Consider the following 27547-nt stretch of genomic DNA (forward strand, 5'->3'; position numbering starts at 1 on the left):
CTCTGATTATGAGTGGAATTGCCTAAGCCCATGCCCTGGCCAGCAGAGATGGTGTGCTCAATTATCAGTCGCTCAGCACCAGTGGAGTCCTCCCCGAGAGCTCTCAGGTGATGCTCTATTTTTCTCCATCCCTATCTTGAGCAAGGCACCAGCAGTAACACAGAATGGAAACTCAAAGCTTCCAGCTCTCAACCTCTCACATGTTTACATTGTGAACACCTAAAAGTAGCAGGGGAATAAAAAGGCGGTAAGGGTGACCTTCCTTGGGTGGGATGCCACAAATGGCTTTTCTACTAGCCTAAGAACAGGCTGCTAGGGCTGATTTCCATAGATTCAGATTAGGTAGTCTTCCTATGCCATGGAAAAGGTACATCAAGGTGGAGTCATTCTGTTCCTTCTAAATCCAGCCGTGGTGGGCATTTTCTTTCCAATTCAGGCCTTGGGGCCAAGTAGATGAAAGTAGTGCCTGACAGTGGAGGCCAGGTCTTGAATGATTGTCACAGATTTGGGGGGCACAGCAAAGCCCCTGCTGTCAGAATGTTGTGGTCCTTCAAGCGTTCACACTTTGCTCATATAGGGCTGTCTGGTGATCAGAACAGCCCTGTGGCCATTTGTGGTCTGCAGGTTCATTTATTTATTGAACAAGTATTTGTTGAGTACTTACTATTAGTCAGACAGAGTGATGGGCCCTGGGAATACAGAGAAATGGTCCCTGCCCTTATTAAACTTACAGTCTAGTGGAGAAGGCAGACAAATAAGCAACAAGGAACTAAATGTGTAATAACAATTTGAGTTCAAGCTGTGAAGGAAATGAATAGAATACAATCATAGAGAATATAGTGTTAAGTAGAGTGAATAAGAAAGGCCTCTTTAAGCAGCGACCTGTAGGGCTGGAGCGGGTGGGTAGGGAACTAGCTGTGTTAAGAGGTGATAGAGATTTTCAGACAAAGGAAAAACAAGTACAAAGGTCCTGAGGGGTTGAGATCTTGATGTGTTTGAGAATCTGAAAGGAGGCCAGGAGTGGCTAGAAAGGAAGGAGGTTGGAGGGAGAGAGGAAAGGAACAAGTTTGGAGAATTAGGCCTGCCTTGGATCATTTAAGGTAAAGAGCTTGGATTTGGTTTGGAGTATAACAGTAAACCACCGAAAAGTTTAAGTGATAAGAATGAAAGGGATACCCTGTGAAACAAACTTTAAACTGGACAGTGATTCTGTGGGGTAGGAACAGAATTGAGAATGAAAATCAGAAAATAGCATCTCTAAACTGTTCCTCTTGAAGACTGTGTATACATTAGAATTACAACTGACTTAGGCCGGGTGCAGTGGCTCATGCCTGTAATCCCAGCACTTTGGGAGGCCAAGATGGGCAGATCACAAGGTCAGGAGATCAAGACCATCCTGGCTAACATGGTGAAACCCCATCTCTACAAAAAATTAGCCAGGTGTGGTGGCATGCGCCTGTAGTCCCAGCTACTCAGGAGGCTGAGGCAGGAGAATTGCCTGAACCCAGGAGACAGTGGTTGCAGTGAGCCGAGATTGTGCCACTGTACTCCAGCCTGGGTGACAGCGAGACTCTGTCTCAAAAAAAAAAAAAAAAAAAAAAAAATTACAGCTGACTTCAAGAAAACATTTTAGGCAGGAGCATAAGGTGATTTCAGATACATTTTTAAAGATCACTGTGGTTGTTATAAAGAATGTGTTGTAGAAGAGCTATTTCAATTGTCAGACAAGAAAAGATGGTGTTCGTATTACTAAAGAGGCAGAGAGAAATGGACAGATTTTATGTATAATTAGGAAGTAGGAATAACAGGATTAAATATTTATTAAATACATACAGTATTTCAGGCATTGTTCTCAGTGCTGAAGATATAGCAGTGACTAAAGCAGGTGGGATCCTTGTCCTGTACACAAAGGCAGCATGGTAAACTGGGGTGCTGGAGCTGGCTCATGAGAGCTGATTGTCAAATTTAGAATTTTGAGAGCTGGTTGTTAAAACACAGCTATTATTTAAAATCAAACTATATAAACTTAAATGCATTCTATTAAAACCAAGGATAATCGGTACTTAAAACTAATTACTTCCTAATTATTTTACTATCCCCTGTGCTCTTATGATTATTTATATCTATATGGTAGGAATATTGCATGCAGTGTGTTACTGTATATCCCTTCCCAACTATACATTTGGTGATGTCTTGTTGGTAGCTTCAAGTTGGCCATGGTAGGAGTATTTATATCACAAAAATCAGCAAATGTTACAAATCAGTGCTTTTTCCCCTCTAGAGAGCAGTTGTTAAATATTTACCAGCAAACCCCTTGCTAAGAACACACTATCCTTGTAGGAATACGCCCCTAGCAGTCAGGCACCCAAGTTTTAAATCATGGCTCTGCCAATTGCTAGCAATGTGATGTGGCTAAGATACCTAATATTGGCTTCCTCGTTCATAAAATGGGACTAATAGTACGACCTTTGTCTGTTTGTGCTGCTATAACAAAATGCCCATGACTGGTGATTTATAGTGAACAAAAATGTATTTCTCACAGTTCTGGAGGCTGGGAATTCCAAGATCGAAGTGCCCAGCAGGTTTGGTGTGTGGTGAGGGCCTGGTCTCTGTTTCTACGATGGCATTTTGAATGCTGCATCCTCTGGAGGAGACAAATGCTATTCATCACGTGGCAGAAAAGCAGAAGAGAGAGAATCCACTTCTGAAAGCCCTTTTTATAGCAGCATTAATCCATTAATCAGGCAGAGCTCTCATGACCTAAACACCTCTCATGAGTCCCCACCTCCAAACACTGGCACATTGGGAATTAAGCTTCCAACACATGAATTTGGAGGGGACAAAAACATTCAAACCATAGCAAGTGCTATGATATGAATTATATGATATCATTCATATCAAGTGCCAGACATGTATCCAATAGATATGAGCAAATTATTACTATTTATTGATAGAGAAGCAAGAATGGACTATTCAGAAGGCCCATTATAGACTGAGCAAGAGGAAATGTTTATGTTGGAGGGGTCAGCTGGGATTAGCAAGCTCTTTGGCTGCCTGGAGCTTTATCCCTAAGCCTCCTACCCCTGAGGAAAGGGGACATTCAATTCCTGCTCCCTGGAGTATACACTCACAGGCTTCAGGCCCACCACACCTAGCACTCAGTGGACCCAGGAGAAATGGCTAAGGTCAGAGAACTCATCAACAGCAGAGCAGGCTGGACACGGACATAGCCATTCCAAGGGATAGTAGGTCAGTGTCCAGCTTATGACTCTTGGCAACGCAGGAGGAAGCTCTGTCCATGAAAACATTTGCAGATTCATGTTCAGACCCCTTCTGGGAGAAGTCAAAAAGCTGCTGGTTAGGAGGATTGAGAAGACTACACAGGAAAAGAGATGGTTGAATTTCTCTGGGCTCGAGTTCCCAGAGAAGCAAGACATTAGGGTCCCCAAATCCATTCTGGGAAGCAAGGTTTGCAGAGGAAGGGAAAGAAGCATAGAAGGGTGCATGCCACTAAGGCTGCACAGACAGGGCTGAGAGCAGTGAGGGACGAACACTATGGAGGCCAGTTTCAGAGAGGAAAAACTCCTGGGCTCTGGCCTCTAGTTGAAGGGCGGAAGTGCACTGATTCTTGCGGCCTCCAGGGGGTGCTCAGGTCCAAGTACCCACAAGCTTATTTCCTCAGCCCAGGCAGGAAGCCTGGGAAGGACTGAGGACCCACAGAAGGGGCCTCCTGTAGTGAAGGGAAGAGAAGCAAGGCTGCTGAGTCTTGAGTACCCTGAGAAGTCTTGGCTTGTACCCTGTGACCAACACCAGGGTGGCCAACATATTCACAGCCCTCGGTTCCCAAATGCATACAATCTTCTACTTTCAACTCCTGCCTGAAACTTGACTTCAACCTGGATTGCCTGCAGTGCAGATGACTCTGCTGGCCTAGTCCCTGGGTGGAGCAGGAAGCTCCAGTAATGGTATCTAAGCCATTCTGGGGTACACAGGTGAATTAGGAAGCAGCAGTGAAAAGGGACCATAAAGTAGTATTCTGGGATAGATGGATCCAGGCGTGCTGTGAGGCGGACCAGGGCCATGTGGGGAAGGGGTCAAGCTGAAAAATGATCATCCAGTATATGTGCTGTATGCCTTCAGAACAGCCCTGTTAGGCCAGAAGGAGACTGCAGCCTTGGACTGGCAAGTCAGCTAGTAGGACTATTAAAGACTCACTATGGGTTTTCTGTGGGGTGTTTGTTTCTTGGGGTGAAAGCTTCCCTCTCCCCAGGCAGGCCCAGCAAAATCTATGGGATTCAGGCAGGGTTCTGACAGCTGGAGACAAGTTGTTGAGAAAATTCCTGATGGAGGGTTACGGAGTGCTCAGGAGGGAGAATATAAGGTTTCAGAGGCTGAGAGGGAAAGAAAAGGTAAGGGGGAGTCTTGGAATAGTGGCTCCCATTGCCTAACACCCAGAAACAAGACATACCTTGCAATGGGGAGAAGGTGAGTGTGAGACATTGGCTGTAGCAGTGATGGCATTGCCCAGGCTGCCAAGGACTCAGAGAGTCCAGCCTTGCCCACTGACCTATGAGGAGGGAATGATGTTCACAGCACATTTTCATTCGTAAGTCATGAGAGTCCATCGAACCTAATGGTAGAGGCCTGGTGACATGTTGTTCCAGAGGTTCCGGAATCTTTGTTTTCCTGTTGGAAGGAAACTTTGCAGAGTAGAAAAGGGATCTAAGACTTTTGGTAAGATTATATATGGGACTGTCAGGGGTATGGAGCCATTTGTGAGGGATCAGGGCTCTTTCAGCCTTGGCTAAGGAGCAGGGGTCCTGGAACCTCATCCTGACCCATAGCTGAGTCTGCCCATAATTCTTTTCTGACTCAGTAGGCAAATCTCTCATAGAAATGGGTCAGCTTTGGGAGTGGGTCCAGGAAGTACTGAGGATAGCAGGTGAGATCCCAGGAAGAGAAGGATGTGGGGCTGAGACACTGGAGAGAGAAACATGACTGTCAGATAAAGGGCGTCTGTGACTCTTAGATCTCATTATGCCTACTACCATAACCTACCCCCAATTCCTAATATTCTCCTACCCTAGACAGGGGAGAATTGTCAGAAATTTGACTGTAACACTAGCAACACTACTCAGTACTTGAAATGCATTTTTGCATTTTTTTCATTCAACAAATATTTCTGGAACAACTATTATATGCTAGGCACTATTTTAGGAGTCAGGGATATATAATGGTAAACAAGACAGGCAAAACAAAGCAAAGCAACAACAACCATCACCAAATAAGTAGACAGATGAAAGAATTTCAAGTTTTAGTAAGTGAAATAAAACAAGCAAGGGTCTGAAATGGCTAGATAACGTGATCAAGAAAGGCTTCACTGAGAAGGTAGCATTTAAGCAGGAGTCAGTTATAAATATTGTGAAACCCCAGTTACAGTTCTATTTGTTCTGTGTTGGGTAAATAAAGCATTTTCCCCCAAGGTGGAAACTACCAAGAAAGACTAATTACTAGTAGTGGTGGTACTCTCTGGAAGAGAGACACCTCCTCTTCCTGTCTCATTACTGTCAACCCTTCACTTCCAGGCACTTTTTGCAAAGCTCTTTGCCAGTCAGGGAAGGTGAGAGGCTGGGCATGGGGCTTGGATATTTGACAACAGTGAGACATTATTGTCCCCAGACTCACTAGCCCAAGGATAAAGCTGAAGAGGCTTGAGCATGCCCCAGAAAGTCCCCTGATGAAGCTTGGAAAAAGTTGTTCTCTGAGCATTTCTAAGTGAGTTTATCTGTGTGTGTGGTTACTAAATGTAGTAAGTATTGCTGTCTCTAGCTGCCTTAGAGCAGGGCTTGACACGGTACAGAGAAACATTAGTTCCCTCCTTTTCTCACCTCCCCCATTGTGGAGATAAACTCAGTCATAAAAGGTGATCCTCAGTCTACTTGCTTCTTATGGGCACCTGGACCCATTGCCAGTATGAGAGTCACAGCTGGACATCAGCAGTGTAACCCAGTCACTGCTTGAAAGTTGCTGAAGGGGGTTGGGGGGCAGCTGCCGGGAAAAGGGAGTGTTGGATTCAGATTTCTGTCCAGACCCTGACCTTATTTGCAGTGATGTAATCAGCCAATATTGGCTTAGTCCTGGGAGACAGCTCATTTCCAGTGGAGTTGGAGGTGGGGGTGGTGCTGCTGCCAACTTTATATAGAGAGTTCAACTGGTCACCCAGAGCTGTCCTGTGGCATCTGCAGCTCAGCATGGCTAGGGCACTGGGAGCACCCGTTGCACTGGGGTTGTGGAGCCTGTGCTGGTCTCTGGCCATTGCCAACCCTCTTCCTCCGTGAGTAAAGCTGGGACTAGAAGTGAGGGATTGAGTTCTGGGCTAGGGTAAGGTAGGGCCAGTTTTTAGGCCTCAGTCAAATTTGGGGTCAGGAGCTATGGGAAAGGAATCAATCCCAATGGACCCAGATATCTATCTTGTTCTCCCTAGGACTAGTGCCCATGGGAATGTTGCTGAAGGCGAGACCAAGCCAGACCCAGATGTGACTGGTGAGGCCCTGACTTTCAAAGTCTATCTAACTGTCTGGTTGTGTCTCTGCATTTTATCACCTTCATTTGTTTGTTTGTTTTTTACTTTACCATCTCCCTACCTCCGCCCCAGAACGCTGCTCAGATGGCTGGAGCTTTGATGCTACCACCCTGGATGACAATGGAACCATGCTGTTTTTTAAAGGTAGGAGGGACTGAGGTTGGGGTATTTAGGACCTTAGACTTATTCTCCTTCATGAAGGGTATCCCTGTCTGTGGGAGGTCTTAGGAATTATCTGAGGGTATCACTGACAGCTTCTCTCAAGCTATTTCAGTTGGTCAAAGTTTTCTCACTGGGCCCCTCAGTGAGTGTGGGTTTTTTCAGGAGAGTTTGTGTGGAAGAGTCACAAATGGGCCCGGGAGTTAATCTCAGAGACATGGAAGAATTTCACCAGCCCTGTGGATGCTGCATTCCGTCGTGGTCACAACAGTGTCTTTCTGATCAAGGTACTGCTGGGCCAAAATCAGGGCCAGGCTGGAGAGGTCTAGAATTGACACTGGGGACCCTTCCCCCAAATGGCCTTGGCATGGAGCCCATAGCAATAGGTAGCAGATTTCTTTCCCATGTGCCCTCCTTTCCTGTAAAAGCTCAGGCTAGGGGAGTGTGCATGCATGTGGGCCTGGCAGGTACACCATCCAGTGGCTATTCTTCAGTCCTAGTCTTAGTTCTACACCATTCCGTTGTACTTTACACTGCTGGCCATCCTTTTTTCCCTGGCAATTTCTTCTCTTGCCTTCTATGACCCTGTATCAAGTCCTCTTCAAAGGGCAAGGCAAATTGTTCCCAACACAATGGCACCTGGCCAGAAGAGCATATGGAGCATGAAATCCAGTCTGCTGTGCTCGCGAAGTCCCATGTGACCCAGGCTGTGTCTGCTCAGAGGAAGGGGTGCCTTCTCCTACCTTGCCAAAGGTGCTGTGTGGTTGGGGAAGTCCTGACTGTTGACTTTGTTTTCCCTCCTGCCTCTTTTCTCTCTCTTTTCAAATGTCTCATTCTTTCTCAACCAGTTCCCTAATGTTCCTTGGGGATCCATCCTAGCCTTTCCATATACCTTCCCTCAGTGATCTCAATCATCACCATGGCTCTGAGGAATATCTATGCTGTGGACACTGGATCTAGATCTACCTTCTGAACTCCAGACATCTTTTTCCAATTATATGTTCCACAGGCATCTAAAATTCAACATCCCCCAAACGAAGCTTTGCATCTTCTTTACAAACCAACCTTTCCTCCAGTGTTTCCTGTTTCAGTAAATGACCCCAAAATGTGCCTGATTACTACAAACCAAGTGCACACAGGGTCTCATGATCTGGGCCTTGGTTATCTTCTCAGGTTTATCTCTTCCCCGGCCACATTCACTGTGTGCCAGCCATACAAATCTACATGAAGTGGGAGCACACTGCTTCCTCATGTTTGGGCTCTGCATGCTGCTCCCTCTGCTGGTAACACCCTTTCCTCACTTGTCAACCTGGAAACTTCCTGCTGATTTTTCAGCTTTTGGGCCCAGTGCTTCCTCTGTGGTGTGAAACCTTCCACAAGTTCTCTAGGCAGACTTAGGCACTCTGTTTATATTCTCAGTGCGCTCTTTACACTACACCTTGGTTGTTGCATGGCTAGGATTGTAGGAGTCCTTTCTGCTTTTGTACAGTGAACTTCCCGAAGTGAAAGACAGAGTCTTGTCATCCTCAGTGCCTCTCACAATGCCTGGCATATAGTAGTTATTCAGTGACTGTTTCTTGAATGAATGAATGAATGAATGAAGAAATGAATGTACTAATGTATGGATGATTGCAGGATGAACATTTGTGGATATGTTTGTCAACACTCATGGTGTTGCAGATAAATGTGCCACAGGAGTGTCTGGGTACAGAGCTAGAGGTATGTGTGTTATAGGAATAGTGACTGGATTTGCACAAACTGAGGGTGTGTATTGTGCAAAAGGACAGAACATTGTTGTCCACAGATGGACTGAGAATGTGTGGGGCCACAGGAGGATATTGTATAAGCACAATAGATAAAAAATGTGTGTAAATGCAGAGTGGCAGTGTCTGGGGATGTACAGTCAAAAAGAGAGTACTTTTAAATGCAGGGGGACAAAATCTGGGTATACCCTCCTGAAAAGAAGGAGAAAGGATACCCAAAGTTGCTCCAAGACAAATTTCCTGGAATCCCATCCCCACTGGATGCAGCCGTGGAATGTCACCGTGGAGAATGTCAAGCTGAAGGCATCCTCTTCTTCCAAGGTTAGTCCAGGCTGGAATCCAAGAACCTGGAGTAGTGGTGGGTTGGTAGTGATGCCAGTAGTGATGGTAATAGTGGTAGTGATGGTGGTGGTGGAGCCACTATGTGGCTTTTTAAGGAAGGGAAATAGAGAAGCCACTTATGGTCTAGAGGTCAAGTGAGGGAAGGAGAGGAAGTCATTCTGGTGAAGGTAACTGAGTGTAATTCTATGTGAATTACATTCTTGGTTCCCTGAACCTCGTGGTTCCCCATGACCCTTAAGACAAATCTACCCTCCTTAGTCTTACATACAAGGCTCTCCATGGCTAAATCCCTACTGGCCCTTCAGCTTTGACTTTTATCATACCTTTACCTTAACACTAAGCTCCAGAAACCCTACGCTATTCTCTGTACACTCAGTTTCCTTCCTGCTTTGGAATCTTTCCTCTCTATGGGGTTCCATCTCTCCTTGTTGTGTGCCTTTTAACTCCTATTTCAGATTTCAGTTGAAGTATCATCTTCCCTGGGAAGTTTTCCCTGAGTCTCCCCACTGCCTTTGCTGAACTGATCCTGTGCGCTTTGCTGCTGAATTTTGGTGTATGATCACTCTCCTTTAGCTGTCTCTCTGATGGTTGTGAGCTCCATGTGGTCAGTACCATTATCTGGCCCATCCTGGGACCCAGAGAAAGCACAAAGGAGGGTATAACTCGGTCTCACCGAATGCCTGTTGATTGATTGGACAAAGGTGACCACAAATGGTTCTGGGACTTGGCTACGGGAACCATGAAGAAGCGTTACTGGTCAGCTGTTGGGAACTGCTCCTCTGCCCTGAGATGGCTGGGCCGCTACTACTGCTTCCAGGGTAACCAATTCCTGCGCTTCAACCCTGTCACGGGAGAGGTGCCTCCCAGGTACCCGCTGGATGTCCGAGACTACTTCATGCCCTGCCCTGGCAGAGGTGAGAAAGTCCTAGCACTTGAGACCTGTCAGAATTCATCCACCTTCCCTGAGCTTATGGATCTCATGTGTCCTAGCTCCTACCTTAACTCCGTGTGCAACACCTTGGCCCTTAATCTAGCCCCATTTCCATTCTGAATTTTCCCATTGCCCTCATATGGGAAAACTCACACCCCACTAACCCCAGCCATCTCTTCCACCTTGGACCTCACTCTGACCTCTGGCCTCCTTCTGTGTTCTCCTCACCCATTTCTCTCTCCAGGCCATGGACACAGGAATGGGAGTGGCCATGGGAACGGTACCCACCATGGCCCTGAATATATGCGCTGTAGCCCACATCTAGTCTTGTCTGCACTGATGTCTGACAACCATGGTGCCACCTATGCCTTCAGTGGTGAGAGATGCCCCCAACTCCCCCAGTGTGCTCTCACATCTCTTTTACTTGTATCTCCCATTCTTGACACATTTCTCCATTGTCATCACTGTGTCACTTATTTTGTCCCCTCTGTCCCCATCCTTCTGCATGCCCTTCTGCATCCCTTATCTCTGAGGCATATTTCTCAATCTTTTCTGTCATTGCCCAAGCCCCTAACTTCATCCACCTGTCTGCCATCTCCTCCTATGGCTGTGCCGTCTGTGGACCTCTCTGGGCCCCTATGACTCTTTGTGTTCTCCTTGCTCAATGCCCTGCTGAGCCTTCTGGCTCTCCTTTGCTCCCTGGACTTCTATGTGTCTCTGTACCTCCTTGCCTCCCTTTGTTCTTGCATATCTTTCTGAGTCCTCTGACTCCCCCTGTTTATCTTCAGAACTCCATCTTGTTCCAGGTTCCTGGTTCCTATGTCCAGACCCCTGGGTATCTCACTGCCTGGGGATGAGATGTTCTCCTTGCTGAGAACCAGCTGAGAAGTGTTGGGTACTTTAGACCTTTAGAAGCTGGCTTCACTAGCCTGTGGAGGTTTCTCCTCTGAGCAGCCAATGGAGATACCCCTCCCTTGACCTGTGGCATCAATGGTATTAGATGGTAAAAACCATCTAATAATACCTAGGGGCTGTTCTGAGTTCAGTCAGGCAGTAAATAGTCATGCTGCCCAGTTGAGAATATCCCCAAGAGTAGTGAGCAAGCATATCAATATCCAACCTAAGATGTATGTATAATTAGGACAGTGGTAAGAATATATGATAGTGAAAATATTTTTTCACACAAAAATTTTCTGGCTCCTCACCCTTGGACGAATTTGACCAGTTACGACTATCAAGTTCTGTTGAAAAATACATAACCACATGGACAGCAAATCTCCACAGCAGTGGAATGTGCAATCGCACACTATAATAAGAACATATAGCTAAGGTGAAACACACACCTCTAGTGAAAATACAACATTAAACTGAGAACATATGCCATAGTAAGAACATATAAGTATCAAGAGAACATGCAGCCATGGTGGGAGCCCATTGGGAGGACACACAGACAACATGAAATTCAGAAAGAGAGAGAGTGAGTGAGAGCTTGTGAAAGCAGGGCCACAGGAAACACACAGAAATAGAGACAGACATCAAGCCATTTAGAGATCACAGAACTTCAAGGCAATGTGGCCATAATGAGAATGCTATCGAACTCCTAAATGAAAAGTGTTGTCATGTATGTTCCATTGCTGTTGAGTGAACACAGCATAGAGAGAACACTTTATATTAAATATATCCAGGCCGGGCATGGTGGCTTACGCCTGTAATCCTAGCACTTTGGGAGGCTGAGGCGGGTGGATCGCTTGAGCAACTTGAGCCTAGGAGTTCGAGACCAGCCTGGGCAACATGGCAAAACCTCATCTCTACAAAAAATGTAAAAATTAGTTGAGTGTGGTAGTGCGTTCCTATAGTCCCATCCACTTCAAGGCTTCAGTGAGCCATGATCATGCTACTGCACTCCAGCCTGCGTGACAGAGTGAGACGCTGTCTCAAAAAACAAAACAAAACAAAACAAAACAAAACCCATATATATATATTATATATATAACATAATATATATAGTATAGTATAGTATAATATAATATTATATATATATATATTCCTACCTGAGGTGAGAAGTGAGAATGCACTATCTTGGTAAAAACACCAACATGACCCAGCTACAGCATGGTAAATCTTTTTTCTTTCTCTGCCTCATAGTTTTGTTGTTGTTGTTGTAGTAGTTGTTGTTGCTGTTGTTTGAGATGGAGTCTCACTCTCTGGCCCAGGCTGGAGTGCAATGGCGCAATCTTGGTTCACTGCAACCTCTGCCTCCCGGATTCAAGCGATTCTACTGCCTCAGCCTCCCAAATAGCTGGGACTACAGGCGTGTACCTCCATCCCAGCTAATTTTTGCATTTTTAGTAGAGATGGGGTTTCACCATGTTGGCCAGGCTGGTCTTGAACTCCTGACCTCAGGTGATCCGCCTGCCTCGGCCTTCCAAGGTGCTAAGATTACAGGCATAAATAACGGTGCCAGGCCCCTCATAGGTATTTATGTATTCTCTTTGCTTCTTCACAACTTTGGCTTGCACATGGACCATCATGTTCTTTCCACCTTCTCACTACTTCATGATCTTTCAGTCTCAGATCCAACTGATACCTCCCTCAGTTGTTCTTTTTTCCTAGTAAGATTTCCAGAGAGGGAATCTGAATGGCCCAGTCCATATTTTTAGACCACACCACATTAAAGTGGTTGATTGCCAGCCTATGTATTGGCTACATTAATGGATTGGGGACTCATCACTTACTTCACTGCACAAAGCAGCATAGCTCTGGTTCTCAAAATAGGGCCCCTGGGCCAGGTGTGGTGGCTCACGCCTATAATTCCAGCACTGTGGGAGACTGAGGCAGGCAGATCACTTGAGTCCAGGAGTTGTAGACCAGCCTGGGCAACATGGTGAAATCTCATCTCTACTAAAAATACAAAAAATTAGCCAGGTGTGGTGGCATGTACTGGTAGTCCCAGCTATTCAGGAGGCTGAGGTAGGAGGATTGCTTGAGTGTGGGAGGCAGAGATTGCAGTGAACCATGACTGCGCCTCTGCAATCCAGCCTGGGTGACAGATTGAGACCCTGTCTCAAAATAAAATAAAATAAAATAAATACGGTTCCTGAGCAGGGTAATTTCAGTGGGAGACCTCCCAGGGGAGGTGGATATATCAGTCAACAGTATATACTCAGTACACAGCTAATAAGAGAACTTGTGGTTGCAGCAAGAACACTAGGTGTTTACTCAACAAATATTGTTGAGTATCTGATAAGTAGTGGGCATTGTCCTAGGCACTGAGATACAGTAGTCAACATGGCAGACGAGATGCCTGCCCTGATAGGCTCTGCTAAAGTGAGAGGACAATGACAAAGAGAAAGGAAGAAAGAGAATACTTTTAGGTAATATTAAGGATTGTAAAGAAAATAAGACAGGATAGTGGCATAGAGGTGAGGAGAATGAGGGCCCTCTTCTGAAGAAATAATTTTTGAGCTGAGACTTCAGTGATGAGAAGGAATTAGCCACACAATGTGCTGGAGGAAAAGCATTTTAGGGAGGGTGAGCAGCACATACTTCAAGGAATCAAGAAGGAAGCCTGGTGAAGCTGGAAGACAGAGAAAGAGCAGGTGGGTGACTTGAAAGAGCAGGGAAGGCAGTGGCCAGGTTACCTAGACCTGGTAAGGGTTTTCAACCATAAAAGGGCGTCATCAGAAGGTCTTGAATAGGGCTGTGATATATTCTAACTCATTTTTTATAAAAGATCACTCTGACTTTTTGCAGAATATAAGTTATAAAGGTACAATCATGTAAGCAAGGAACCCAGCTAGCAATTCCTGCAGTTGTCCAAATTAGAGGTGATGACAGCTTAGACTAGGATGATAGCAGCAGAGGTAGTGAGGAGTCAGCATGATATATTTTGGAGGTAGAGCTGACAGCATTAACTAATAGATAGGATAGGCCAGGCGCAGTGGCTCACGCCTGTAATCCTAGCACTTTGGGAGGCCAAGGCGAGTGGATCACCTGAGGTCAGGAGTTTGAGACCAGCCTGAACAACATGGTGAAACCTCATTTCTACTAAAAATACAAAATTAGCTGGGAATGGTGACACATGCCTGTAATCTCAGCCTACTTGGGAGGCTGAGGCAGGAGAATCGCTTGAACTTGGGAGGTGGAGGTTGCAGTGAGCCAAGATTGCGCCATTGCACTCTAGCCTGGGGATAAGAGCGAAACTCCGTCTCTAAATAAATAAATAAATAAATGATTTTTTTATTTATTTAAAAATAAATCAGGGAAAAGAGGTTTCAAGAATGACTCAGCTTTTGCAGACTCGGCAACTGAGAGGCTGGTGGCTTTGTTTTCTAAAATTGGGGAGGACTAGGGAGTCCTGTGTTGGGAGCAGAAATCAGTTTGGACATATTAGGTTTTGGGTGCCTATTGGCACTGATTTGGAACCTAAAGCTCAAAGGGGAGGTCAGTCAGAGCTGGTAAGAACAGATTGGAAGTCATCAGCACATAGATGGCATTTAAAGCCCCTGGACTAGGTGAGATTGCCAAGGAAGTGAGGGTAGAGAGAGAAGAGAAGAGGCCCAAACTAGGGGATTCCAATATTAGATATCAGGTTGAAGAAAAGAGTAGTCAAAAAAGATAAGAGGGATACTGGGAGAGCCTGGTGTCACAGAAGCCAAGTTCCAGAAAAAGACATTTACAGGAGAAGGAAGTAGCGAGCAGTCAAGTGCTCCTGAGAGGTGGGGTCAGATGAAAACAGAGAATTGACCATGAGATCTGGCAAACTGGAGAATACTAGCAACCTGGATAAGAACAATTTCAATGGTTGAGGAAAACAGAAGTGTAATAGAAGAGGATTGAGGAAAAAAGATAAATGGGAGCGTAGATAATTCCTTAATAAGTTGTTGTGAAAAGAGGAGAAGAAAAATGGGGTGCTAGCCCAGCTACTCCCTCACTCTCCCACCACCTCACAGGGAGGGACTGGAGAACACAGCCAGAGTGAGAACATTCAGCAGAAGCAGTGCTTCCTTTTTAACTTTTGGACACTGTATCTCATTATCTATAACCACATCTCTGCACATGGACACCTGAGATCCTTAGGGAGTGCCCGCCAACCCCATGATGTTGGCCTTACCTGGAAACTTAGCCACTGTTCTTCACACTTGCCTTTCTTTCAGGCACCTGCTGATTCTAGTTCCAACCAGGCCACAGTGCCCAACATTACTGACCAAGTCTTGCTCTATTTCTCCTTCTCACCTGGCCTCTTCCATCTTGGTCTCTGGATGCATTCTCTCCCTCTCATGACTCATTTCTGCAATCATCACTAGTCTCTTCTCTGCCTGGGCTTCTGCCAGCTGCCCTAGAGCAACCTATGGTATTCTACAGGGACCCACTACTGGCGTCTGGACACCAGCCGGGATGGCTGGCATAGCTGGCCCATTGCTCATCAGTGGCCCCAGGGTCCTTCAACAGTGGATGCTGCCTTTTCCTGGGAAGAAAAACTCTATCTGGTCCAGGTGTGTATTGGGGAAGAGGCTTGAGGTGGAGACTGGGACAAGCATATCCAACTCTGTATTGATTACTGTCCTTTGTCCTCCAGGACACTCAGGTATATGTCTTCCTGACAAAGGGCGGCTATACCCTAGTAAGCGGTTATCCAAAGCGGCTGGAGAAGGAAGTCGGGAGCCCTCATGGGATTATCCTGGACTCTGTGGATGCGGCCTTTGTCTGCCCTGGATCTTCTCGGCTCCATATCATGGCAGGTGAGGGGTTTCTGGGTGCTTAGGGGGCAGCTTGTTCTCTTACCTGTCTGTAGCATAGATCCCCACCAGGGCATGAGAAAGCCTAGGTCAGGATCCCCATGACATGGAAGCCATGCTATGTTTGGTGCCTTCTCCCCAGGACGGCGGCTGTGGTGGCTGGACCTGAAGTCAGGAGCTCAAGCCACGTGGACAGAGCTTCCTTGGCCCCATGAGAAGGTGGACGGAGCCTTGTGTGTGGAAAAGTCCCTTGGCCCTAACTCATGTTCCACCAATGGTCCCAGCTTGTACCTCATCCATGGTCCCAATTTGTACTGCTACAGTGATGTGGAGAAACTGAATGCAGCCAAGTCCCCTCCGCAGCCCCAGAAAGTGACCAGTCTCCTGGGCTGCACTCACTGAGGGGCCTTCTGACATGAGTCTGGCCTGGCCTCACCTCCCCAGTTCCTCATAATAAAGACAGATTGCTTCTTTGCTTGAATCAAGGGACCTTGGTTGTGAAACAATCTTACGTCTTTCTTTGAGTTGAAAAGTAGCGACTTCTCCTTTGAGGCTCTTGAGCTCAAACAAGGTTGTGAGAAAAAAGGAAGGGGAGGACTAAAGGGCAAACCTCATCTCTGCACAGATGATTCTTAGGTCCGGATCATAAACTGGCTTTTTGCAGACTATCTACACATAGTGGGAGGAAAGAGAACCACAGTAGGAAGAGGAACAGCTGAGTTTATACAGCAAGTAAGAGATGGGGCTAGGACTCTGATTCAGCTTGCTAATAGATGACCACAACCCTGCCGCAAGGCATCAGAAACAACAGGGCCTGGGGCAACTAAGCATGTGCAAAGAGGATTGGCTCAGAGTTGTAGGGGAGGATCTCCAATCTGGGGGACCTCAAATTGTGGTTCCGGGTGATTCAAGTAACACCACTCGTGGCTTGGGTTGCCATGAGTTAGGCATGACAAGTGGAATGAAGTTGAAGCGGGAAAACAGAAATACACCAGCTGTGTGTCAGAGGCAAGCTGGAGAGAGAGGAGAAATAATGATTTAGGGACCTGGCATCATGAAGCACATTTGCAGAGTACGGCTCCTGGGAGTCTTGCTGGAGCCTCAGGAGCTTTGCTGGCACAGAGGATCTGGCCTACCCAATTAGCCTCCTGGGTATCTGCACCATCTAGACCAGCACATGTCACCTGCAAGGAGGTTGCAGTGCTTGGTTATTTTCTGGTCATAAATTGGTGAAGGCTTTGGGTTCCAAATTTGCTGACAACGATTTAACTGGGGATTGGGCCTAGACTATAGGTAGCTATGTCTCAGACAAGACCCTATTCCTCCACTGCCTTTACAACCCAGCTGAGATTGGAGGCTGGCTTGCTTCAGGCTCAAATATTAGCCTGAGATTCTAGCAGAGGGCCCTTACTCTGAGCTTCCATGTCCTAGCCTCATTTTCCTTTCCTATAAAATAGATAGAATGCCACCGACCTTCCAGTGACAATGAATATAGATTCAAACCCATCCCTTGAACTCTCTTGGGAAGGGGCTCTGGACATAGACCTAGACTGTGGCTCATGGCCTCATGTGATCTAGGGTCAGCCCCTCCCAACCTGTCAGCCCTTTGCTCTGTAGGACTTTGATGGGTAGAGTAGAAGCTAACAAGCTCTGACTGTCACACAAGGCTTTGTACCGGGAGGCCAGGCTATAGAGTGGCTCCAGCCTGAAGGGCTGGGAGCTGGGGGACAGCGTCTCAGATTAGGTCTAACTAGGAAGTTGACTGAAGCTGAGAACAGAGGTTAGGGGCCAAGCAGCTGGGTTGTAGGTCTACTCCTTAGGAGCATCTTGAGCTTTACTTTTCTTTCCTAATGGTGTCTTGGATGGCTACCCTTATGGGGTTGGCTGCTAGTCTAAGGGGTGGAGACAAGGCCAGAGTTTCAGGTCTGGGCCTTATCAAGTTAATGTACTACACTTGGGGCCACTGCTGCATCATGCCAGGGAGCCTAGAGGTGTCTAAATAGTTATCCAGCAACTCTGATACCCAAGGTTAACTTCCTCTTGTTTATGGAGGCAGGAGTACTAAGTCTCCCCTTTCTCCTCTCCTCCCACCTGTTCTCTTGCAGGGAATCCTCTAGCTTCTCTCCAGGGAACTCCCAGAAATGGTTTGTTTGAGTCAATTTAGGCTGCTATGACAGAGTACCTTAGAGTGGGTAATCTAGCAGCAATAGGAATTTATTGTTCACAATTCTAGAGGCTGGAAAGCCCAAGATCAAGGCTCCAGCAGGTTCAGTGTCTGTTGAGTGCTTGTTCTGCTTCAAAGATGGCACCTTTTTGCTGTATTCTCACATGGTGGAAAAGGGACAAGTAGCTCCCTTTGGGCTCTTTTATAAGGACACTAATCCCTTTCATGAGGTTGAAACCCATGTGACTTAATCACTTCCCAAAGTCTCCCCCTCCTAATGCTATCACATTAGTGACATTTGGTTCCAACATATGAATTTGGGGGATATGCGAATATTCAGACCATAAAAAGGTCCAACTTATACTTCTTTCATTCACTCATTTAGCATCTCCTATGTGCAGAGCATTGTGCTATTCTACCCTCAATAATCTGCCATTCTATCACAGTCAGGAGGGGAACACAGACAAAGCATCGAGTAAATGCAATAAAGTGAGATAGACACTAAGATGGAAGACTCAATATACAAAGGAGAGTGGAGCCAGCAATACTTAGGATGAAGAAGGGGTTAGGAAAGGCTTCATATATGATAAACACTTAGTTTAATTTTTAAAGATGAGTAAAATTTATGCAATTCCTTTAGCAAATATATATTCACTGCCTACTATGCATTACCATACCAGGGAGCATTGTGAGCAGAGGAAAGGAGACAAGGGACAACAAGGAGTGCAAACTGCAACCGGCCCCACAGGGCTGGAGTACAGGGGATGTGTGAGGGACTGGTGAGATGAGACTGAAGAGGGAGGCAGGAACATACCAGTTCACAGGAGGCCTTCCATGGCAGTCTAGGAACCGTGGATATTGTCTATTTTGGGAGCAATAGAGACCAACTGAGGGATTTTAGACAAGAAGGAAGAAGGTGAGGTGATGAGAGTTACATTTGAGAAAGATCTCTCTGATTGCTGCAGAGTGGATAATGGGTGAAAAAAGACCCCAGCAGATATGGGCAGACCATTGTGGAGGTTGGTGCTATGGCTAGTCTGGTAAGTCATGCGGCCTGGACACATGGCAATGGTGAAGAGTAGTGGGCAGATCAAAAATATTTAGAAGACACAATCTATAGGACTTGCCAATGGATTGGATATGAAGGTGAGAGAGAGTGGAATCTCACTTCCAAACTGCTCTATGGCCCCTTTTCCCGGCTCATCATCATGCCTCTTCTTCCCTGATTTTCCATGGTACGTTTTCAGAGTCATACTCCATATCTAACAAGCTTCCCTATGTCCTTTACATATTCCATGGGTACAAACATCTCTATGTCTTTACCTCCAGCCTTGAGAAAAGGTTGTACCCTAGGGCCCATCTTTCTTCCCCTGAAACTGCCCCAGTGGATGGGAAGCTGTATCAGCACCTCTGCACCATTTTCCCCCTTTTTGTGCTGTTAAATTCCTTCTCCTTCAGCTTCTTGGATACAAGCCATATCATTTTCCCTACTATTCCAATGGCCATCATCTACAAGCCGCCTATGTTCTCTCAGTTGCTGAAGGCTTTGCAGACTGATGTCCCCACATCAGCTACCCAATTACTACGGCCACAACTTTAATCCTATTCACCTATTCATCACTCACAATTGCTCCACCTGTTGAAGAAATTCCTTAAATTCCAGTATCTCTCTTGTGAGTGCAGCCCCTTATCCTTGTGCCTCCCTCACTTCACTCCCACATTCCTGCTCTTTGACTTTGTTACTCTCACAGTCTTCCATTCCCTAAGAGCTATTTTTCTCCTACCCAAATTAAACATCAACATTGATTATCTGGGCCAGGTGCAGTGGCTTATGCCTAATCCCAGTGCTTTGGGAGACCAAATTGGGAGGATCACTTGAGGCCAGGAGTTTGAGACCAGCCTGGGAAACAAAGCAAGACTCTGGTCTCTACAAACAGTAAAAATAATTAGCAGGGTGTAGTAGTATGTGCCTGTAGTCCCAGCTACTTAGGAGGCTGAGGCAGGAGGATCACTTGAACCCAGGAGTTTGAGGCCACAGTGAGCTATGATTGCATCACTGCATTCCAGCCCGGGTGACAGAGGAAAACTGTCTCTATTAAAAACAATTACAATTATTTGAACAACTTTCTTGATAATACTTTTATTTCTTTTCCCCCTTTAACCTCTATTTCATCTAGCTATAAAAAAAAAAAAAAGGAGGGGCAGAGCAAGATGGCCGAATAGGAACAGCTCCAGTCTCCAACTCCCAGCGCGAGTGACACAGAAGACCGGTGATTTCTGCATTTTGAACTGAGGTACTGGGGTCATCTCACTGGGGAGTGCCGGACAATCGGTGCTGGTCAGCTGCTGCAGCCCGACCAGCGAGAGCTGAAGCAGGGCGAGGCATTGCCTCACCTGGGAAGCGCAAGGGGGAAGGGAATCCCTTTTCCTAGCCAGGCGAACTGAGACACACAACACCTGGAAAATCGGGTAATTCCCACCCCAATACTGCACTTTAAGCAAACTGGCACACCAGGAGATTATACCCACACCTGGCCGGGAGGGTCCCACGGCCACGGAGCCTCCCTCATTGCTAGCACAGCAGTCTGCAATCTAACCGCAAGGCAGCAGCGAGACTGGGGGAGGGGCGCCCGCCATTGCTGAGGCTTAAGTAGGTAAACAAAGCCACTGGGAAGCTCGAACTGGGTGGAGCTCACAACAGCTCAAGGAAACCTGCCTGTCTCTGTAGACTCCACCTCTGGGGACAGGACGCAGCTAAAAAAACAACAGGGAAAGCAGCAGACGCCTGTGCAGACCTGAACGACTCTGTCTGACAGCTTTGAAGAGAGCAGTGGATCTCCCAACACCAAGGCTGAGATCTGAGAATGGACAGACTGCCTGCTCAAGTGGGTCCCTGACACCTGAGTAGCCTAACTGGGAGACATCCCCCACTAGGGGCAGTCTGACACCCCACACCTCACAGGGTGGAGTACACCCCTGAGAGGAAGCTCCCAAAGTAAGAATCAGACAGGTACACTCGCTGTTGAGCAATATTCTATCTTCTGCAACCTCTGCTGCTGATACCCAGGCAAACAGGGTCTGGAGTGGACCTCAAGCAATCTCCAACAGACCTACAGCTGAGGGTCCTGACTATTAGAAGGAAAACTATCAAACAGGAAGAACACCTATACCAAAACCCATCATTACGTCACCATCATCAAAGACCAGAGGCAGATAAAACCACAAAGATGGGGAAGAAGCACGGCAGAAAAAGCTGGAAATTCAAAAAATAAGAGCACATCTCCCCCTGCAAAGGAGCGCAGCTCATCGCCAGCAACGGATCAAAGCTGGTCAGAGAATGACTTTGACTAGATGAGAGAAGAAGGCTTCAGTCCATCAAACTTCTCAGAGCTAAAGGAGGAATTACGTACCCAGCGCAAAGAAACTAAAAATCTTGAAAAAAGAGTGGAAGAATTGATAGCTAGAATAATTAATGCAAAGAAGGTCATAAATGAAATGACAGAAATGAAAACCATGACACGAGAAATACGTGACAAATCCATAAGCTTCAGTAACTGACTTGATCAACTGGAAGAAAGAGTATCAGCGATTGAGGATCAAATGAATGAAATGAAGCGAGAAGAGAAACCAAAAGAAAAAAGAAGAAAAAGAAATGAACAAAGCCTGCAAGAAGTATGGGATTATGTAAAAAGACCAAATCTACGTCTGATTGGGGTGCCTGAAAGTGAGGGGGAAAATGGAACCAAGTTGGAAAACACTCTTCAGGATATCATCCAGGAGAACTTCCCTAACCTAGTAGGGCAGGCCAACATTCAAATTCAGGAAATAAAGAGAACACCACAAAGATACTCCTTGAGAAGAGCAACTCCAAGACACATAATTGCCAGATTCACCAAAGTTGAAATGAAGGAAAAAATCTTAAGGGCAGCCAGAGAGAAAGGTCGGGTTACCCACAAAGGGAAGCCCATCAGACTAACAGCAGACCTCTCGGCAGAAACTCCACAAGCCAGAAGAGAGTGGGGGCCAATATTCAACGTTCTTAAAGAAAAGAATTTTCAACCCAGAATTTCATATCCAGCCAAACTAAGTTTCATCAGCAAAGGAGAAATAAAATCCTTTACAGATAAGCAAATGCTTAGAGATTTTGTCACCACCAGGCCTGCCTTACAAGAGACTCTGAAGGAAGCCCTAAACATGGAAAGGAACAACCAGTACCAGCCATTGCAAAAACATGCCAAAATGTAAAGACCATCGAGGCTAGGAAGAAACTGCATCAACTAACGAGCAAAAAAACCAGTTAATATCATAATGGCAGGATCAAGTTCACACATAACAATATTAACCTTAATGTTAATGGACTAAATGCTCCAATTAAAAGACACAGACTGGCAAACTGGATAAAGAGTCAAGACCCATCCGTCTGCTGTATTCAGGAGACCCATCTCACATGCAGAGACATACATAGGCTCAAAATAAGGGATGGAGGAAGATCTACCAAGCAAATGGACAACAAAAAAAAGCAGGGGTTGCAATCCTAGTCTCTGATAAAATAGACTTTAAACCATCAAAGATCAAAAGAGACAAAGAAGGCCATTACATAATGGTAAAGGGATCAATTCAACAGGAAGAGCTAACTATCCTAAATATATATGCACCCAATACAGGAGCACCCAATTCATAAAGCAAGTCCTTAGAGACTTACAAAGAGACTTAGACTCCCATACAATAATAATGGGAGACTTCAACACTCCACTGTCAACATTAGACAGATCAACGAGACAGAAAGTTAACAAGGATATCCAGGAATTGAACTCATCTGTGCACCAAGCGGACCTAATAGAAATCTATAGAACTCTCCACCCCAAATCAACAGAATATACATTCTTCTCAGCACCACATCGCACTTATTCCAAAACTGACCACATAATTGGAAGTAAAGCACTCCTTAGCAAATGTAAAAGAACAGAAATTATAACAAACTGTCTCTCAGACCACAGTGCAATCAAACTAGAACTCAGGACTAAGAAACTTAATCAAAACCACTCCACTACATGGAAACTGAACAACCTGCTCCTGAATGACTACTGGGTACATAACGAAATGAAGGCAGAAATAAAGATGTTCTTTGAAACCAATGAGAACAAAGATACAACATACCAGAATCTCTGGGACACATTTAAAGCAGTGTGTAGAGGGAAATTTATAGCACTAAATGCCCACAAGAGAAAGCTGGAAAGATCTAAAATTGACACTCTAACATCACAATTACAAGAACTGGAGAAGCAAGAGCAAGCACATTCAAAAGCTAGCAGAAGGCAAGAAATAACTAAGATCAGAGCAGAACTGAAGGAGATAGAGACACAAAAAACCCTCCAAAAAATCAATGAATCCAGGAGTTGGTTTTTTGAAACCATCAACAAAATTGACAGACTGCTAGCAAGACTAATAAAAAAGAAAAGAGAGAAGAATCAAATAGACGCAATAAAAAATGATAAAGGGGATATCACCACGGACCCCACAGAAATACAAACTACCATCAGAGAATACTATAAACACCTCTACGCAAATCAACTAGAAAATCTAGAAGAAATGGATAATTTCCTGGACACTTACACTCTTCCAAGACTAAACCAGGAAGAAGTTGAATCCCTGAATAGACCCAATAGCAGGCTCTGAAATTGAGGCAATAATTAATAGCCTACCAACCAAAAAAAGTCCAGGACCAGATAGATTCACAGCTGAATTCTACCAGAGGTACAAAGAGGAGCTGGTACCATTCCATCTGAAACTATTCCAATCAATTGAAAAAGAGGGAATCCTCCCTAACTCATTTTATGAGGCCAACATCATCCTGATACCAAAGCCTGGCAGAGACACAACAAAAAAAGAGAATTTTAGAGCAATATCCCTGATGAACATCGATGCAAAAATCCTCAATAAAATACTGGCAAACCGGATTCAGCAGCACATCAAAAAGCTTATCCACCATGATCAAGTGGGCTTCATCCCTGGGATGCAAGACTGGTTCAACATTCGCAAATCAATAAATGTAATCCAGCATATAAACAGAACCAAAGACAAGAACCACATGATTATCTCAATAGATGCAGAAAAGGCTTTTGACAAAATTCAACAGCCCTTCATGCTAAAAACGCTCAATAAATTCGGTATTCTTGGAACGTACCTCAAAATAATAAGAGCTATTTATGACAAACCCACAGCCAATATCATACTGAATGGGCAAAAACTGGAAAAATTCCCTTTGAAAACTGGCACAAGACAGGGATGCCCTCTCTCACCACTCCTATTCAACATAGTGTTGGAAGTTCTGGCTAGGGCAATCAGGCAAGAGAAAGAAATAAAGGGTATCCAGTCAGGAAAAGAAGAAGTCAAATTGTCCCTGTTTGCAGATGACATGATTGTATATTTAGAAAACCCCATTGTCTCAGCCCAAAATCTCCTTAAGCTGATAAGCAACTTCAGCAAAGTCTCAGGATACAAAATCAATGTGCAAAAATCACAAGCATTCTTATACACCAGTAACAGACAAACAGAGAGCCAAATCATGATGAACTTCCATTCACAATTGCTTCAAAGAGAATAAAATACCTAGGAATCCAACTTACAAGGGATGTAAAGGACCTCTTCAAGGAGAACTACAAACCACTGCTCAGTGAAATAAAAGAGGACACTAACAAATGGAAGAACATACCATGCTCATGGATAGGAAGAATCAATATCATGAAAATAGCCATACTGCCCAAGGTTATTTATAGATTCAATGCCATCCCCATCAAGCTACCAATGAGTTTCTTCACAGAACTGGAAAAAACGGCTTTAAAGTTCATATGGAACCAAAAAAGAGCCCGCATTACCAAGACAATCCTAAGTCAAAAGGACAAAGCTGGAGGCATCACGCTACCTGACTTCAAACTATACTACAAGGCCACAGTAACCAAAACAGCATGGTACTGGTACCAAAACAGAGATATAGACCAATGGAACAGAACAGAGTCCTCAGAAATAATACCACACATCTACAGCCATCTGATCTTTGACAAACCTGAGAAAAACAAGAAATGGGGAAAGGACTCCCTATTTAATAAATGGTGCTGGGAAAATTGGCTAGCTATGGCTAGTAGAAAGCTGAAACTGGATCCTTTCCTTACTCTTTATACGAAAATTAATTCAAGATGGATTAGAGACTTAAATGTTAGACCTAATACCATAAAAACCCTAGAAGAGAACCTAGGTAGTACCATTCAGGACATAGGCATGGGGAAGGACTTCATGTCTAAAACACCAAAAGCAACGCAGCAAAAGCCAAAATTGACAAATGGGATATGATTAAACCAAAGAGCTTCTGCACAGCAAAAGAAACTACCATCAGAGTGAACAGGCAACCTACAGAATGGGAGAAAATTTTTGCAATCTACTCATCTGACAAAGGGCTAATATCCAGGATCTACAAAGAACTCAAACAAATTTACAAGAAAAAAACAAACAACCCCATCAAAAAGTGGGCAAAGGATATGAACAGACATTTCTCAAAAGAAGACATGCATACAGCCAACAGACACATGAAAAAATGCTCATCATCACTGGCCATCAGAGAAATGCAAATCAAAACCACAATGAGATACCATCTCACACCAGTTAGAATGGCAATCATTAAAAAGTCAGGCAACAACAGGTGCTCGAGAGGATGTGGAGAAATAGGAACACTTTTACACTGTTGGTGGGATTGTAAACTAGTTCAACCATTATGGAAAACAGTATGGCAATTCCTCAAGGATCTAGAACTAGATGTACCATATGACCCAGCCATCCCACTACTGGGTAGATACCCAAAGGATTATAAATCATGCTGCTATAAAGACACATGCACACGTATGTTTACTGCGACACTATTCACAATAGCAAAGACTTGGAATCAACCCAAATGTCCATCAGTGACAGACTGGATTAAGAAAATGTGGCACATATACACCATGGAATATTATGCAGCCATAAAAAAGGATGAGTTTGCGTCCTTTGTAGGGACATGGATGCAGCTGGAAACCATCATTCTTAGCAAACTATCACAAGAACAGAAAACCAAACACCGCATGTTCTCACTCATAGGTGGGAACTGAACAATGAGATCACTTGGACTCGGTAAGGGGAACATCACACACTGGGGCCTATCATGGGGAGGGGGGAGGGGGGAGGGATTGCATTGGGAGTTATACCTGATATAAATGATGAATTGAGGGATGCTGACGAGTTGATGGGTGCAGCACACCAACATGGCACAAGTATACATATGTAACAAACCTGCACATTATGTACATGTACCCTAAAACTTAAAGTATAAAAAAGAAAAAGAAATCAACAACAAAAACCAACTGTAGGTCAGAAAGTTTGAAAACTTTAGAATCAGACATGTCTGAGCTCCAATCCCAGCCAAGCCACTTACTGCTTAGATTTGAGAATTTTAACCGCTCAGCTTCTTGTGTGTGTGTGTATGAGTATGCAAATAAGAATGTATGTTGTATCAATCAGTGTTCAATAAGAATACAGAAACCACTCTAAAAATCTAAGTAGAGAAAGATTTAATGCAAGGAGTTTGTTACAAAGTTGCAAGAAGGTTTGGAGACCATAACCAGGGAAAGCAGTTACCCCAAAATCTGGAAGCTACTACCAATCTGGATTTAGAGGAGCAAATAGGAGAAAAGTTATCACCCAAAGATCCAGAAGCTGGAGCCCATGAATCTGCACCAGCTACTGATGCTATTGGGGTTTGTATTGCTGATGCTATGCAACCACCTCCACTTTCGCTAGGCAGGAGCCACTGCTGCTGATGGTGCCAGAGGCACTGCCAGAAACAGAAGGGCTTTTTCGTTTCTCTTCCCTTCAGACCTAATTGGAGCCAAGCTGACAAGGGAGTCTGAGAAATGTGTTTTTCAGATTTCCAGCCCTGGCGGTGCAGAGAAGATTATAGAAAACCTTCCGTGGGAATGAGCACCAATAGACAATATCTGCTATGTGTATTCACATGCATTATAACTCTTGGTTGCATGTAGTAAAACCCAACTTAGGCCGGGCGCAGTGGCTCATGCCTGTAATCCCTGTACCTTGGGAGGCCAAGGCGGGTGGATCACTTGAGGTCAGGAGTTTGAGACCAACCTGGCCAACATGCTGAAACCCTGTCTCTACTACAAATACAAAAAATTAGCCGGGTGTAGTGCAGGCGTCTGTAATCCCAGCTACTTGGGGGACTGAGGCAGGAGAATCAGTTGAACCTAGAAGGCAGAGGTTGCAGTGAGCCTAGATTGCACCACTGCATTGCAGCCTGGCCAACAAGGCGAGACGCTGTAAAAAAAAAAAAAAAAATCCAACTTAAAGTGATGTAAGCAAAAAGGGAATTTATTGATTTAAAGAGCTAAAAAAATCTATGGTCAGATTTCAACTTCATGGAAAAGGTAAATCTACAGGTTAAATTCATATTGTTAGGCACCTGTCTCCATCCCTTGCTTTGCTTTCTTTGAGTTAGCTTCATTCTTAGGAAGGTTCATCCTTCCTTGTGGCAAGTTGTCCCTCAGGCTTATGTTCTATCAGTACCTCTTGTCGAATAGTTCCAGGAAAATTCCTGGATCTGATTTTTCACTGGCTCAAATTTTGTCATGTGCCTATCTCTGAATTGATCACTTTAACTTAGATAGGCCAATCCTGGATTAGGAACGTAGCACTGAAGTGGGTTGTGGGACTGCAGTGGTTCCCATCTGAACCACATGGACAAAGAGTGGGGAGGGGATGGGTCTCCAAAGACAACAGATGTGCTATTACCAGTAAAAGGGGGAAGGGTTACTGGGCAGATAATAATGG

The 27547-nt window shown here is 45.0% G+C and overlaps 1 protein-coding gene across 2 annotated transcripts; it reads left to right on the forward strand.

The window, feature by feature from the left end:
* Positions 1 to 6155: 6155 nt before the first annotated feature.
* On the forward strand, positions 6156 to 16005 carry HPX (hemopexin). Of its 2 annotated transcripts, none has more exons than XM_033206614.1 (10): positions 6156 to 6334; positions 6485 to 6543; positions 6656 to 6727; positions 6908 to 7029; positions 8673 to 8826; positions 9549 to 9761; positions 10023 to 10154; positions 15143 to 15273; positions 15357 to 15519; positions 15659 to 16005. In XM_033206614.1, exons 1-10 carry the CDS (start codon positions 6252 to 6254, stop codon positions 15916 to 15918), a joined length of 1389 nt encoding a protein of 462 aa, XP_033062505.1. In that variant the 5' UTR covers positions 6156 to 6251; the 3' UTR covers positions 15919 to 16005. The 2 variants fall into 2 exon arrangements, with proteins under 2 accessions (XP_033062505.1, XP_033062506.1); XM_033206615.1 differs by having other exon boundaries at positions 6911 to 7029.
* Positions 16006 to 27547: the final 11542 nt, after the last annotated feature.

This window comes from Trachypithecus francoisi, unplaced genomic scaffold (assembly GCF_009764315.1).
Source record: "Trachypithecus francoisi isolate TF-2019V2 unplaced genomic scaffold, Tfra_2.0 Lachesis_group8, whole genome shotgun sequence".
NCBI classification, from domain to species: Eukaryota; Metazoa; Chordata; class Mammalia; order Primates; family Cercopithecidae; genus Trachypithecus; species Trachypithecus francoisi.

Coding starts and splice junctions, on each gene's coding strand:
- HPX (XM_033206614.1), top strand. CDS start 6,252: ATGGCTAGGGCACTGGGAGCACCCGTTGCACTGGGGTTGTGGAGCCTG. Junction 6,544..6,655: donor GCCAGACCCAGATGTGACTG/GTGAGGCCCTGA, acceptor CCTCCGCCCCAG/AACGCTGCTCAGATGGCTGG. Junction 10,155..15,142: donor TGCCACCTATGCCTTCAGTG/GTGAGAGATGCC, acceptor GGTATTCTACAG/GGACCCACTACTGGCGTCTG.